The 16987-nt window shown below is 49.1% G+C and overlaps 1 protein-coding gene across 1 annotated transcript; it reads left to right on the forward strand.

Annotated features, from left to right (window-relative positions):
* Positions 1-12898: 12898 nt before the first annotated feature.
* LOC148847138 (protein NUCLEAR FUSION DEFECTIVE 4-like) lies at positions 12899-15271 on the forward strand. The gene has a single exon (XM_088948968.1). The coding sequence runs from the start codon at positions 13031-13033 to the stop codon at positions 14939-14941; it is 1911 nt and encodes a 636-aa protein (XP_088805094.1). The 5' UTR covers positions 12899-13030; the 3' UTR covers positions 14942-15271.
* Positions 15272-16987: the final 1716 nt, after the last annotated feature.

Raw genomic sequence — 16987 nt, forward strand, 5'->3', positions numbered from 1 at the left:
ATGCCAAATTGATTCCAGCATGACCCTCATTACCTCTCACAAGATGATGATTATTATGATTATTATTATTATTATTATTTTATGGAGCTACACAATGGGAGTAATCCATCACCCATGCCATTACCCCTATCCCACCCTGATGGCAGGGGATTTAATAGACCCTATCAATCGAATCACCATCAGTTAAATGCTTTTGCATTGAAGAGATGTCAACTTAACATATCTTGATCTTGGGGGCAGAGTCTCAATGGCCTGGTTGAGGTGGCATAAACATGACATTGATGTAACTAATGTAACAGTGCATATTTCCCACCAATTAACATGATTTAAGTATATGTTGTGATATTCGTTTGTGTTTTTATGATGAAAGTGCTTTTCAATCCTAAATGCTTTAGATTGAAAGACAAACCAACGTTGCCAAACACAACCTAAAGAAATTAATTTACAAGTGTAAACAAGTCAACAACAACCATATTAGCTAGTATAGAATAGAGGAACCTCAGCCTTCCATTACTCACTAAAATACTTCCTTCACCTCTCCTAGGGTCAATCAATTGCATTTTTTTTTTCTCTACTTCAATCAATTTTGGCTGTGGACCTTGGTTGTACACTTTACTACTCATCCTTCATATTTGTTGATCCTTTGCTATGATTCATTAAAATACTAATCGGTTATTTCAATCAGGCGAGATCAGCAGATTTTTTAAATACACACCAAACAGATCGCCCTCTTTGTTTTTTGGCTTCAAGACATTAATGTCATTTTTACATTTTCTGTTGATGAGAAGGTGCAAAATAAGGTGGGGGGGGGGGATCAAAACACTTTTCAAAAATAAGGGAGGTCATTGAAAATTCCCAGAAGCATAAGCATAGGGAGTTTGATTGTTAATTTACCTAATTTATATATAATAAAATAAAACGTGTTCCTACTATCTACTTGACTCTGATATAAGCCTTTGAACAGCCAAGTCAATTGTTGATTGATAAGAATTCTATAATATTAGATATAGAAACCATTTTTTCAGAAGCATCTCGCATTTTTTAAATATTTAGAGAAGCACATGAAGTCTATATTATACATGTTGAGATTTGAAAAGAAAGATCTAATTGATAGAACCTAAAGATTCTGGGATCATAAACTATTACCATACACCATGTGAAATATTGCACGCAAGCAACATTGATCAATATTGCACGCAAGCAACATTGATCAATATGATAGGAGTTTAGGCCCCATTTGGCTGGCAGGAATAAGGGTCTGGAATCAGAATTGGAATGGGTTATATCGATTCTAATTTGGTTGGGCTAAATCGAAATCCCATTCTTATTCTTACTGGAATGGCATTTCCTGATTTGAGGGAATGGTCATTCCCTGTTTCACTATTGGGAATGAAATCCCATTTCTGTTTATTCAAATTCTCATTGCCATTCCTATCTGAACTAAACAGATTCTGTGAATTATAGGAATAAACAATTTTGATTTCAATTCCGAAGGATTCTCATCTGATTCCAACTGCAAACCAAAAGGACCCTTAATTTATTCTATTAATATGAATGATCAAAATACTTAAATGACTTGAGTTCATAGTTTAGACAAATTTGACTCTAACTGACCTATGGTTTTCAAAATTGAACCAGGTCAGGCTGTTGGACCGGAAAATGGGAAGTCAGGTGATCGGTTCCATTTTACCCCAGAACAATTATTTTGCCAAAAAAAAACCATTGATTTGGTAAGTGATGAAGGAAGATTTGGCCCGACCTCTCTATTATGTGACACGTGGCAGAAACAACAGCTCGGCAAAAGGGGCCAAGCCTAGGCGGGAACAAGGGGATACTTCGCCGAACTGACCCTTGTAACAGCTCAGGATACACTTCGCCGAACTGACCCTTGTAACAGCTCGGGATACACTTCGCCGAACTGACCCACCTTGTAACAGCTCGGGATACACTTCGCCGAACTGACCCACCTTGTAACAGCTCGGGATACACTTCGCCAAAACTGCCACCTTGTAACAGCTCGGGATACACTTCGTCGAACTGACCCACCTTGTAACAGTTCGGGATACACCTCGCCGAAACTGACCTGCCCTATAGATACCTCCGAGCTCAAGACCGCCTCGCTCAGCACTTTGCATCACCTTCTGGGCACAAAAACTAAACAAGTCGTACCATGCCTGACACTAGGGAAGTCCGTGCCCGAGGGCACCATGCCTGACTGACTTGGGATCTGAAGTTTGGCAGCAGCGCTCTAAACGGCCACCTGCCACCGCCACTGACACCGCCATCTCCAGTTAGACGGTTAGGCAGTGACGGTTCTGTCTCAGTAGAAAGGACGACGGCCAAATTGACAAGCACAAGGGTAATCATACCCGATCTGACAAGGGCCTCGGGACGAGTACACGAAGTGACTATAAGAGCCCCCTGCCCCCCGAGAACGGAGGTATGCAAACTTTGCGCTATCTGGTACTACCTTGCTTTTGAAGGATTCTAGCTTGAGCTTCGGAGCCTCTACACCGGGTTCCCCCCGAAACTTTCCCATCTCCTCCGTTTCAGGTTCCCTGCTATCCCGTTCGGAAGCAAGGCAGCGGACAGCTAAGACCAGCTGGATCGCGCTCCATCAATTGGCGTCGTCTGTGGGAAACGCTTCAAAAAGCCTCCCTCCAAACTTCGATACCCCCTTTTTTCTTCAAAAAACCCAACACTCATGGCCTCCTCCAGCAACACTGGACGTGGCACGGAGACAAACGCCACCGGGGAGCAACTTCGGGTCCCCATAGTGTGTGTTGGACAGTTCACCATCCCCCTTTTGGCGGATGGGATCCCCATCTTGAACACGCCACAAGCAGTGGCACCCGTAAACCCTCCTACCACAAGCGTCCCCTTTCCTCTCCCCATTGAGACAACCTTCACTGAACCAACTGCCGTCCCCCTGGCAGCTAGCCAAAACCGATTGGAGGACCTGATGCAGTGCATGCGGGCAATGCAAGCCCAAATGCAACAGTTCCAGCAACACCAGCTTCACCAGCACCAAGTGCTGCACAACATCTCCCAGTATCACTATCAACAGCGGTTCCCCCAACTGCCACTGAACCAACCACTACTTCCAACTCGCCACCCCGCTCCGAGGCCGGTCAAGGCCTCCCAGTAGGATGGGTGCCCCCGCCAGGCGAAGGCCTCCTGGCCCTAGAACCACCCCAACAGCTAGGCCTCGTCCCCAGGCCGAAGAGAGAAAAATGTCATCCCCGCCTCGCAACCCACAGGCGGGTCGCGAACCTCGCCCGCGAGGTCGGCACCCCGGCGCTCCAAGCTCGAGCTCCCGCTCACCGAAAACCGATTCAGCGCCCTGGCGGCAAACTACCAGCATTTCGGGCCCATCGAGCTCGGTAACACGGAGGACAGCAGTGCCAGCACAAGGCCCGCTCAACGGCGAAGGCGCCAGCAAAGTCGCCAAACCGCCACCCGCGCCTTGTCGGAATTCAGAGGCAAAGACATGAGCTCGGACGAGGTAGGGGCTGCCCCGACTCTCTCCGTTCCTTCCCCCCTCGCATCGGAACTCCTGGCGGTCCCCTTACCTAGAGACTTCAAGCTCCCACCTCTGGACAAGTACGACGGGTCCTTCGACCCCAACGACCACGTTGACGCCTTTCAGTCGCAAATGCACCTCGCCAGGGCTAGCGAATCGTGCATGTGCGTGGCCTTTACCACCACCCTTAGGGGGGTAGCCCGCACTTGGTACAGGAACCTGGCCCCCGGGTCAATAAAATGCTGGGCCCAGTTCGTGCAAGTCTTCACCACACACTTTGTCACCAGCCGACGGTGCCCCAAAATAGAGGAAAGCATCTTCGGAGTGGTCCAAAGAGAAGGAGAATCTATTCGGGGCTACATCAAGCGGTTCAACGAAGCATGCTTGCAAATACCGTGGTTGGACCCCACAGTGCAGCTCGCGGCGGCCAAAAGAGGGGTGACGCACAAAGAGTTCAAATGGCACATGGTGGCCAACCAGCCCACGACCGTGGCAGAATTCCTCAAACTCGTGGATAAGTTCATGAGGACAGAGAAAGAAATCAACCAACGAACCGAAGGCGGGAATGAGAAAAGAAAGAGAGAAGGCGAGCTCTCCAACCTGGTGAATAGAAAAAACCCGACCCAGGAGCCGAAGCCGAACCAGTCCTTCCGGGCCCCCCTAGCAGTTCGGACGGACTACACGCCGTTAAACACGAGGCGGACAGAGATCTTAATGACGATCAAAGACGCTCCGTACGTTAAGTGGCCACCTCGCCTAAAAGGAAATCCGAACGAGAGAAACAAGAATTTGTATTGTAGTTTCCATAGAGACCATGGTCATAGCACCGAACAGTGTAATAACCTACGGGACGAGATAGAGGGACTCATCCGTCGCGGATACTTGAGAAACTTTGTACAGCACAGCAATAACAATAAAGCATGTCGGCAAAGGGAGCACAAAAAGGATGCCCCCGAATCTAGCAACAGACCTGCCGAACCGTTGCAGAAGCAGCCTCCGGAAGAGAGGCCAGTTCGGGGAACCATCCATGTAATAATGGGAGGTTCGGTGATAGCAGGGTGTACCTCGGCAGCAGCCCGGACATCAATTCGCGAAGCGGCCCTCGAAGAACGGAACCCCCCAAAGAGACCAAAGACCGAAGAACCAATCTTTTTCACGGAGGACGACGCGCGAGGAGTCCACTACCCCCATGATGACGCGCTTGTCATAAAGCTAAGGATCAGCGACTTTGAGGTCAGGCGCGTACTCGTAGATTCGGGCAGCTCAGCGGACATCCTCTTCAAATCAGCATTTGACCAGCTGCAGTTAAAGAGGAGCGAGCTGAAGCCCGCGAACACTCCCCTGGTAGGTTTCAGCGGAGAGGAAGTCAGGCCCCTCGGAAAAGTAACTGTCCCTGTGGAAGTCGGCACATGGCCTTGTGCGGTCAGACTCAACCATGATTTCCTGGTAGTCGCGACCCCCTCCCCATACAATGCCATAATAGGGCGACCGATCACGCATATCCTACGGGCGGTGGTCTCCACCTACTATATGGCCATGAAGTTCCCTACGAACTTCGGTATAGGGGTAGCGCGAGGCGACCAGCTCGAGTCCCACAAGTGCTACGTTGCCGCCCTGAAGGGAAAAATCAAGGCGGCCGATGACCTCAAACTAGAGCAGCCGGCAGAGCAAGGTGAGGAGCGAGCTTCGCCCACAGAGGAAACAGTCGCAATCCCGACTTCAGCTACGGACCCAGCTCGCACACTAAGCATCGGAGCTTCCATCGAAGACCCCCTACGAGCCGAACTAGTGAGTTTTTTACTTCAAAATTTAGATATTTTTGCCTGGTCCGCGGCCGACATGCCCGGCATTAGCCCCGGACTGATAACTCACAAACTTAATACTGACCCTGTAGTCAGACCCGTTAGACAAAAGAAACGCAACTTAGCCCCAGAACGCTTGAGAGCGGTCGACGAGGAGGTCGAGAAGCTCCTTGCAGCAAACTTCATAAGGGAAGTCCACTACCCGAGCTGGGTGGCTAACCCGGTGTTGGTAAAAAAGCCAAGCGGCAAGTGGCGCATGTGCGTCGACTATACCGACCTGAACCGAGCTTGCCCGAAAGATTGCTTCCCCCTCCCCAGAATTGACCGCCTAGTGGATGCGACCTCGGGAAACGAGTTGCTAAGCTTCCTGGACGCCTACTCGGGCTACAACCAAGTTAGGATGGACCCATCCGATGAGGAAAAAACCAGCTTCATAATCGAGTTCGGCCTGTATTGCTACAAAGTCATGCCCTTCGGACTAAAAAATGTCAGGGCAACTTTCCAAAGACTTGTAAATAAGCTATTTCGGCCCCTGATTGGTACGAAGATAGAGTGCTATGTAGACGACATGGTCGTCAAGACTCAGTTTTCACAAGAGTTAATACAAGACTTAGATTCTGTTTTCCAAATCCTGCGTTAGTTTAGCATGAAGTTGAATCCCAACAAGTGTGTCTTCGGCGTCACCTTGGGCAAGTTCCTAGGCTACATTGTCAATCGACGCGGTATTGAGGCCAACCCGGACAAAATAAAAGCCTTTCTAGATATGAAACCACCTCGGAAAGTAAAAGAGGTTCAGAGGCTAAACGGTCGCATAGCTGCTCTAAGCCGCTTCTTGTCCAAATCAGCAGACCGCTGCCTACCCTTCTTCAAGGCAATCAAAGGCAAAGGGTTCGAGTGGACCCAGGACTGCCAGCTCGCGTTCGACGAACTAAAAGTTTACCTCGCTAGTGTGCCAACCTTAGCCCGGCCCGAGGTGGGCGAGGTCTTAGAACTGTACCTCTCGGCGAGCGACAAGGCGGTCAGTTCGGTACTAATAAAGGAAACAGACCGGGTCCAACGACCCATATATTATGTCAGTAAAATTCTACAGGGAGTAGAGGCAAGGTACCTGGAGATAGAAAAACTAGCATACACCTTAGTAATAGCAGCTCGTAAACTCCACCCGTACTTCCAGGCTCACATCGTCATCGTCCTAACTGACAAACCTCTTAGACAAGTTTTACTCAAACCCGAAGTCTCCGGTCGACTGACGAAATGGGCCATCGAACTCAGCGAGTACGACCTCCAGTACAAACCGAGAACCGCTATCGAGGCCCAAGCTTTGGCAGATTTTATTGCCGAGTGCACTTTCAGCCACGAAGCCCCACAAGTCGAGCCCGAGGCCCCCAGTTGCGGCGAACCCGGAGCTCCTGAGCCCATAGAGTCCGAACCCCGTGAAGTAGCAGCCAGTGTGGCATCTCTCCTGGTCAGGCGAAGAGCGAATTGGAATGAGGAGCCCTGGATCCTTCACGTGGATGGTTCCTCGAACCGGCAAGGCAGCGGAGCTGGAATAGTCTTGTGCGGCCCGAGCGGCACAAAAGTAGAATACGCACTACGCTTTGAGTTTGCGGCATCCAACAACGATGCAGAGTACGAAGCACTGATCGCCGGGCTGGACCTAGAGCGAAAGGTTAAGGCAAAACACTTGGTCATCTGTAGCGATTCTCAGCTCGTGGTAAACCAAGTTACCGGCGAATACGAAGCACGCGATCTCTCCATGATCGCATATTTGGCCAAAGTAAAAGAAGCCTTGCTCAACTTCCGGTCACACATCATCAGGCAAATCCCGAGGTTAGAAAACACTGAGGCCGACGCCCTGTCCCGGTTAGCCAGTATGAGTCACAACAATATGAGAACTGTGTACATAGAGGACTTACCTCGGCCTAGTATTCTCGGGGGGACAGAGGAGGTCACTCCCGTCTTAGAAGCAGAGCCGAGCTGGATCGATCCACTCGTGAACTTCCTGATAGACGGAACCCTCCCTGCAGAACGCAATGCGGCCAAGAGGGTGCAGCGCCAGGCGGCCAAATACGTCATAATAGACGAACGGTTATACCGATGGTCGTACACGCTCCCCTATTTGCGGTGCCTGCGACCTACCAAAGCCGAGTTCGTACTCCGCGACACTCATGAAGGCCTGTGCGGCAGGCACTTGGGGGGCAGAGCACTCGCCCAAAAGGCACTTCGACAAGGATACTACTGGCCAACGATGAAGGCAGAAGCTGTCGAGCTCGTCAGAAAATGCGACAAGTGTCAGAAGCACGCTAACATCCACCATCAACCTGCCTCCGAACTCAAATACCTCGCCAGCCCGTGGCCCTTTGCACAATGGGGCATCGACCTCCTAGGGCCATTCCCACCAGCAACAGGCGGAAGAAAATTCTTAGTTGTTGTGGTAGATTATTTTACGAAGTGGATAGAAGCCGAACCTCTGGCAACTGTCACGGCTCGAAACATACAGAACTTCTTTTGGAAGAACATAGTATGTCGGTTCGGGTTACCTCGGGTACTAATCTCCGACAACGGCAAACAGTTCAAGGATATCAAGTTCCAAGAGTGGTGCCAGAACATGGGGATTCGGCAAAATTTCACGTCAGTTGCGCACCCGCAGGCAAACGGTCAGACGGAAGTAATGAACAGAGCCATCCTACGCGGACTGAAAGCACGTCTGGATCGAGCTAAGGGATTGTGGGCCGAAGAGCTACCAAGTGTCTTATGGGCTCACCGAACGACCGAAAAAGCAGCCACGGGAGAAACCCCCTTCAACCTCACCTACGGCACTGAAGCAGTGATCCCGGCGGAAATTGAAATACCAACGTTGCGATTAGAAACATACGACGACTGGACGAACGGAGACGAGTTACGCACCAACCTCGACCTACTGGACGAGGTAAGGGACCTCGCGCACATCCGAACAGCGGCATACCAGCAGCAGGTAGCTCGCTACTACAATAGCAGAGTAAAGCAACGAAGCTTCCGAGTCGGCGACCTAGTCCTCCATAAGATTATGGTGCCCGAACCCGGCATCGGCAAGCTTGGACCTAATTGGGAAGCCCCTATAGAGTAAAAACAGCGCTCGGGGGCGCATACGAACTCGAAACCTTGGAAGGCAAACAAGTACCCCGAACGTGGAACATCGTGAACTTGAGGCGATACTACCTATAAACCACCTAGCGAAGTGGACGAAATCAGGCCCTATGTGCCACAAGGCAAGCCTAGGAACTTCGGCGTAGACAAACAAAGAAGAGCACATTATCAGCTCGGCAAAAAATCAGTTCGCGGCATAAAAGACCACAGAAATTTAAAAACCCGGCAAAGAAACAGCTCGGGGAAGATGAGCAAGGGGAAAAAGACACTCCATTGCAAGAAACAGTACATTGGCAAAAAAAAAAAAATTTTACATGCCCGGAGCCACTTCTTCGCCATCGGAAGGCACTTCAACAACACCCGAAGGCCCTGCCTCTCCTTCAGAGTCCGGCTCGCCATCGGCAGCATTGGCCATCTCCTGAGTTATACGCGAAGTGGTTATGACACTTACATCGAGGTCGGGGTATGTATTCCGGATCATCCATCGGCTCAACTTGAACCCCCTCCTGTAAGAGTCCACCATCAGATCGTCAAAACGCGGGGAGGCAATGTAGTCTTCAACTGCCTTCTTCTTGGCATCTTTAATGCCTTGGGAAAAAATCTGTGTTCTCTCCCTGATGTCCTCCTGAAGATACTCGACTTGATGCTGCAAATCCAACTTCAAGTCCGCCATATGCTTGACAACTACCCCCATGGCCTCGGCGTCACGCTGAGACCTCGCCTGTCTGGCCATCGCGACGCGAGCAGTCTCTTCAGTAGCATAAGCAGCCGCCTCAGCAGCCCGGGTATTTGCCTCTGCAGCATGGAAGGCTTCTTCAGCAGCATGAGCGGCAGCCTCAGTAGCTCGCGCCTGTCGCGAGCTCCTCTCCACTTGGGCCGCCAAGGCATGAATCGAAGAATTCACCTACCAAAAGAAACAAGTGAGCAAATGACAGCAGAAGCAACAGAATAAAAAAGGAAGACATAATCTAACTTACCACCATGGCATGTGTTATGGCGCGGCAAGCGACCTGATTCAAGGGAAGATCGGTCCACGCCGCGACCTCCTCGGGGAAAGTAGTGACCCTACTCTTTTGAAGAGCGTAGTTCGGCGTCAACACGCTCCTAAACTCCCCTTGAGCTCCCGAGCCTGAGGGCCCAGCCCGCGTATGAGCAGACCCGGAGTGAGCAGGAGCACTTGAGTACGCAGGAGCGCCCGTATGAGTGGTTTCAGCGTAAGGCGCCCCGGCAGTCTCGTGCACCGGTGGAGTCACTTCGGGCTCCCTGGGCAGATCCTCTGGCGTATGGTCTGGGGCTTGGGGCTCCTCATCCAGGGGCAGCTCGGTACGAGTTCGCTTGGCGACCCGCTTCCTCCTCTTCATACCTTGGAACAAACGCCCCCCACGAGTTCTCTCCGCATCCATCACACCTACAGAAACGAGTTCGACATCAAAAAAAAAAAGCAAGCAAGAAGCCGCATAGCCAGAAACCTACCCGAACTCAGGCCGGCTGCAATAAGCTTGGCCTCCGTTAAGTAGTGGTGGCACTTTAAGCCTTGCCGTGCCCATTTCCGGAGACCCTTCACCGTCTCTTTATCAAGAGTTACGCCCAAATCGGGAGCGGCCTCACCCCACCCGGTCTGAAAGGGCCATCCTTGTGCACTTCGCACGCCGAAGTAGTCCCGCTTCCAAGCCAGGACCTTATTAGGAAGATCGTGCCGAAGCTTGAAACCCTGGCAAGGAGAAAGGTAATACGCCCGTCTCCCCCAGGAAGAGAACCCGCCTGTCTCTTGAGCATCAAGATAGAGGAGAATATCTCTAAGTCTAAGGGAAAGTTCTGCTCGCAAAAAAGGGAAATTGTCCCCACCAGGTTCCGAATAGAGTTCGGATGAAGCTGGCCAATGGTGACACCGAAGTGGTTTATGACTTCGACGAGAAGGGGATGGAAAGGAAGTCGCAACCCTGCAGCAAGCTGCTCTCGAAAAATCACGATCTCGTCGGGACCGTGTTCCCAAGGAAAGCTACCCGAAGGAATAAAATATGTGTACCCCCCAGGAAGATTGTAAGACAGAAGTATGGATTGAATCCCCTCAGGCGTCATGGTCGAAGGGCCAAACCGGTATAGCATCCGACCTCGGCGGGAGGTAGATGCCAAACTGCCTGAAGCGACTCGACCTACTGGTTCATAGTCCTCAAACTCCACCTCAGGATCACTGAGGCAGTCGGGGGACACGGCTCGGTTGGTGGAACCTACATCGGCCCTACTCGAAGAATCGTCTGAGCTATCAAAGCTAGACATTGGGGAAAAGATGAATTCAAGAAAGTACTCACCGGAAGGTTTGAAGAAATACCAAAGAACCGTGAACTGTATAACCAGCCTTGACGCGAGCTGGAATAGACTTGGACGCGAGCTGAAGGGTTGGATGCAAACTCAGTAGACAAACCGCAGAAGTGACAACAACCGGGGTCCCCCACTATTTATATCTATAGTAACCAAGAATCGACCGTGCAGACCGAAGATGATCCGACGGCCCACGTTCTTACCGACCGCACAACCCTTAAGGTCGAGACGTGATTGGCGCACGTCTTTCCGAAAAAAGCGAAACGTCAGCGCGTTTTTTTGAAACCGACGTCACTTCGACACGCGTCTTTTCAAAACTGACGCGCCGTACGTCTCCCTGACAGTCGACCGCGCACGTACAGTAGTGGCGTGCCTTTTTGAAATGACCCGTTGTCACGTCCCAGCGGCGCGAATTGGTTTGAAATTTAAAACGCGTGGTCACAACCACCAGCGTTCTTGAGTAAGCACGTTTCCAGTCTTCTCGAAAACCGAAAGAACCCTAGCAAAAGCGTCTCGTACAGTGAAGGTTCGAAGGACGGGACAAATCCACCAGCTACCTCGCGAAAACTCCCCGCACCATGGCAAGACCCCCGGTGCAAGGAGTGGGGGGCAATTGATGAAGGAAGATTTGGCCCGACCTCTCTATTATGTGACACGTGGCAGAAACAACATCTCAGCAAAAGGGGCCAAGCCTAGGCGGGAACAAGGGGACACTTCGCCGAACTGACCCTTGTAACAGCTCGGGATACACTTCGCCGAACTGACCCTTGTAACAGCTCGGGATACACTTCGCCGAACTGACCCACCTTGTAACAGCTCGGGATACACTTCGCCGAACTGACCCACCTTGTAACAGCTCGGGATACACTTCGCCGAAACTGCCACCTTGTAACAGCTCGGGATACACTTCGCCGAACTGACCCGCCTTGTAACAGTTCGGGATACACCTCGCCGAAACTGACCTGCCCTATAGATACCTCCGAGCTCAAGACCGCCTCGCTCAGCACTTCGCATCACCTTCTGGGCACAAAAACTAAACAAGTCGTACCATGCCTGACACTAGGGAAGTCCGTGCCCGAGGGCGCCACGCCTGACTGACTTGGGATCTGACGTTTGGCAGCAGCGCTCTAAACGGCCACCTGCCACCGCCACTGACACCGCCATCTCCAGTTAGACGGTTAGGCAGTGACGGTTCTGTCTCAGCAGAAAGGACGATGGCCGAATTGGCAAGCACAAGGGTAATCATACCCGATCTGACAAGGGCCTCGGGACGAGTACACGAAGTGACTATAAGAGCCCCCTGCCCCCCGACAACGGAGGTATGCAAACTTTGCGCTATCTGGTACTACCTTGCTTTTGAAGGATTCTAACTTGAGCTTCGGAGCCTCTACACCGGGTTCCCCCTGAAGCTTTCCCATCTCCTCCGTTTCAGGTTCCCTGCTATCCCATTCGGAAGCAAGGCAGCGGACAGATAAGACCAGCCGGATCGGGTAAGTAAACCACTGATGCAGGCAATCGAACCATTTGAACTTTCTAACCTTTTTAATTTTTTGTCAAACAGGTTATTCGTTCGGTTTGAACGGTCGAATTGTTCGACCCAGAAACGGACCCCTGACCTACTCGTTGTCTAGTTCGGTTTTAAAAACCTTGAAATGATCAATAAGGAGGCCTATGGGTGTAGTTGATGTTTAACAGTATGTCCATGTGAAACTCAAGAACCAATGTTCATAACAGTGCAGAACAGATTCTGATGAGCAACTTGTTTCTTTTTAAATTGAAATTCTCGGAGAGGAAGTTAACTAGACAATATCCAATGGTTATCTCCATATAATCACCCAATGAAAAATTAACAGTTTGATATTTAAAGAAGGGAAAAAATAAATAGAGGAGGAGAGGAAATTTCAAAGTTTCGAATCGTATCCAGTCAAACCTCATAATAAAGAATCAAAATGTAATTATAAGATAACCTGGATTGTTATGGACCCATCATATATTAAATAAGGAAAATGTTCAAATTTTCCATATTTCACCCAGCCCCATCATTCTCTTATCAGTTTCCTTGAACCTCATCAAGTCAACTCCTTGTCTTTTTAGATAAAACCCCTCCTAGATCATCTAACTTAATTGAGTCCATATGCTATACATGTGGCTAGTGTATATATATAGTAGTCCTCTGATTCATCATTTATCAAACCAACCAGCAACAGACCCACACTTGCAGTTGTGACGAGGTGGGGAGTAAGGGAGCACGAGATCAGAGATGGTAGTGGCCAAGATGAGCGGTGGCGGGGCTGGGTGGAGAGATGTAAGAGGCGTCACCGCCCAGATCGTCCTGGGCCGGTGGTTCATGGTGTTTGCATCTTTCCTCATCATGTCTGCTGCGGGTGCAACATATATGTTCGGTCTCTACTCTAATGACATTAAGACCACACTGGGGTACGACCAAACCACACTCAACTTGTTGAGTTTCTTCAAGGATCTGGGTTCCAACGTCGGCATCCTCTCAGGGCTCATCAACGAGGTGACACCACCGTGGGTGGTGCTAGTCATCGGCGCTGTCATGAACTTCAGTGGCTACTTCATGATATGGCTTGCCGTCACTGGTCGAATTGCCCGACCCCATGTATGGCATATGTGTATCTACATCTGTCTCGGTGCTAACTCACAGTCGTTCGCCAACACTGGCGCACTCGTCACCTGTGTCAAGAACTTCCCGGAAAGCCGAGGCGTCGTGCTGGGTCTCTTAAAGGGTTTTGTAGGTCTCAGTGGCGCCATCATCACTCAGATCTACCATGCTTTATATGGAAACAACTCCAAGGCTCTTATTCTGCTCATAGGTTGGCTTCCGGCCGCGATATCTTTCGGCTTTGTGCGCACTATAAGGATCATGAGGGTCGTTCGACAACCGAACGAGCTGAAGGTTTTCTACCATTTCCTCTATATCTCTCTCGGCCTGGCCGGGTTTCTCATGATCTTGATCATTGTACAGAAAAGGGTCGACTTCAATCAGTATGAGTATGGTGGCAGCGCTGCCGCTGTTCTCATCTTACTCTTTCTCCCACTTGCCGTTGTTATCAGAGAAGAAATTGCTGTGTGGAAGAGCAAGAGGCAGAGGCAAGCCTTAAACAGATCTTGCTCTTCCCAGTTGACGGTTACTGTTGAGAAGCCATCAGCGCCAGCACCAACGACAACCGCTGAAGCAGCAGAACCACCAAAGGCAGAGGCTTTGCCACCGCAAGCACCAGCTGCCGCAGCGCCAAGTTCATCGCCTGTTTCACAAAAGTCGGCTTCTTGTCTGAGCACTATGTTCAGGCCGCCGGACAGAGGTGAAGATTATACTATACTACAGGCTCTGGTGAGCGTTGACATGCTGATTCTGTTCTTCGCAACCATCTGCGGTGTCGGTGGGACATTAACGGCGATCGACAACATGGGCCAGATAGGCTTATCCTTGGGCTACCCTTCTCGTAGCATCAGCACCTTTGTATCACTTGTGAGCATATGGAACTATCTCGGACGAGTGGTTTCAGGCTTCGCCTCTGAAATCTTCTTGAAGAAATACAAATTCCCCCGCCCCTTGATGCTTACCATGACTCTCCTCCTCTCGTGCGTCGGCCACCTTCTTATCGCCTTCGGCGTCCCGGGCTCTCTCTATGTCGCATCAGTGATCATCGGCTTCTGCTTCGGTGCACAATGGCCTCTGCTCTTTGCCATCATTTCTGAAATCTTTGGCCTCAAATACTACTCTACTCTGTACAACTTTGGTGCAGTGGCGAGCCCAATCGGATTATACATCCTCAACGTGAGAGTAGCAGGGCATCTCTACGACAAAGAAGCAAACAAACAAATGGAAGCCTTGGGTCGCACCAGGGCTCCCGGCACGGACTTGAGTTGCACCGGCGTGGACTGCTATAAACTGTCGTTCATCATAATTACGGCAGTGACATTGTTCGGGGCTGTTGTGTCCTATGTTCTTGTTCATAGAACAAGGGACTTTTATAGAAGTGATATTTACAAGAAATTCAGAGAGGAAGCCATGGTCGCAGAGGCAGAGATGGCCTTGGCTGGCAATGGCGTCCAACTACCAAGAGAGAGACTACATGAGGAGAAGCCATCATCTGTATCTGTATCTGTAACTACAACGACAACCGCCACTCGGACAGGTCAATAGCGAGACGTACGTAATTACATAGACAAATTAATGGACGGGGTATGATTACCAGCACAGATTCTTCAAGGGCTTTACAGAACCCAAGCTTGAAATAGTGAAATACATCGCATAGTTACCATGACTTTGTCATGATACATAGGAATGCAGAGTTGAACAAAATCTGGTGAGGTTGTTGTTGTTCTGTATCTGTTTTTAGTTTTTACAATTCTTTACTGTTGTATGGTTGGGACGACGGAAATATCCCTGTTTGTTAACAAATTTTATTTACGGAATTAAAGTTTCAGTCAACTTAGAGAAGCTTGACTAATTCTTGTTTTCAATAATATAAAATCTACATTATTTGTATTTGTACTCCTTCCAAACTGAGCATAAAGGAGTATGGGGAGTACAGATAAGGCCCAGCACTACTATATAGGCCATGAGCATGGGCACACGGCTTCCCAGAAACTCAAAGCAGAGAAATTGGGGCAACGTGTGGGCCTATTGCTTACCACGTCCCGATTTATGAGGAGACTATATATTTTGGTTGAAGCCAGGAGACTCCAGGACTGGACTGCAGTTTCCAACTTTCAAGCCATGTGAATATCACAGTGGGCTAGAGTAGAGTGTTCCAATTAATTTCCAGAATTGAGGTCCTTCCGAGGCCAAATTAATATGGTGGTAGGGAAAGCAAGACAAACTAAATTTCGACCATTAGCTAAGGCCTAGGGCCATTCAACCAATGGCCCAGTGGCAGAAGGATTAAATCCGACATACACTACAGTGATCATCCATACCCACAAGGTATGGATCCTTCCTCACTGTGCATGGTTGTCTGTAATTAACCAATCGAGACCAGACCAACAGCTAGCAGGGTGCAGTACATAAGGTCCATATATAATCTTACCATAAAGATTAAAGAACCTGCTGCACTTACATGAATGATGATTCTGATCCGATGCCTTGCCACCTTCATGGAGGCCGAGCCACCATCTCAGGCCGGTACTTAAGAAGTCGGTCGGATTGACTGGATCCTCTGGACTCCAGAGCTTACTTGTGGAAAGGAGGACTGGATACCAAGAGAACCAAGAAGATCCCCAAGAAAACGACCCCATCAACTCGTTATTAGTTGTAATAAACAGGAGATTGAATTCATATTGGATTTTAGAGCCCGAAAGTTAACGTCGGTGACGATATTTGAATGGCTAGATAGGCTGATGACGCTGTGTGTGTGTTTTTTGAATTGATCTCATTCACCTCAATGATATAATATAATTAAGCATATTAGAGGCACTTACTGAGGGAGTGCGCTTATCTTATGTCAGAGAAGGTTATCTATCTTGGTGCCATTCCTAATTTTGCATTAATGAGGAGAAAGACATACACAATTTGATTGGGCGACATATGGCCTCTGCCCTCTGCTATATCCCAATGATCCATATTTACATCAGCTACAAATCCTGACCAAGGATTATGGATTATAGTGCCTCATGCAATGTATCATCCAATTTGCTATCATATTTGCTATTGGCTACCGGTGCTATGGCCCTGAATTGAAGAGTGGATTTTAGAAACTGGTTACAAGTCTTAATCATATGTGCAAATAAATATTAACATATATAATATATAAAATTTGGATTTATCTTCTATCTCGTGCACTAAAATCAAAGAAAATATTATGCAAGAATATGTACTATGCAATGTGTACATTTAAGTATTAAATTATATAGCATTAGGATTTTAACTTTTATGACATGCACGAGTCCAAGACAAGTTTTGACTTTTTATAGTGATAGATAGATAAATATATGTGTAGCCCCATGCACATAAGGACAACTTCATCTTGGAACCGAATCACATATTGAACATTGGTGATAGGTGATCCAGTCCGGTGTGCATGATTTTTTCTCCACCCAATCCAGTCTCCTGAATCTTTAAGAGGGCGGTGCTGAAGATTCAGCCACATGACTTAGCTGGTTTGGAGCACTTTCAGTCAAAGAGAATGAAGAAAACTGCTCTTTGACAGCCGATTTGTTGCCTATTTGACAAGGCTTTTCTAAAACATCA

This window comes from Nelumbo lutea, chromosome 6, assembly GCF_056320005.1.
Source record: "Nelumbo lutea isolate HS-2025 chromosome 6, American lotus-T2T, whole genome shotgun sequence".
In the NCBI taxonomy this organism is placed as follows: Eukaryota; Viridiplantae; Streptophyta; class Magnoliopsida; order Proteales; family Nelumbonaceae; genus Nelumbo; species Nelumbo lutea.

Coding starts and splice junctions, on each gene's coding strand:
- LOC148847138 (XM_088948968.1), top strand. CDS start 13,031: ATGGTAGTGGCCAAGATGAGCGGTGGCGGGGCTGGGTGGAGAGATGTA.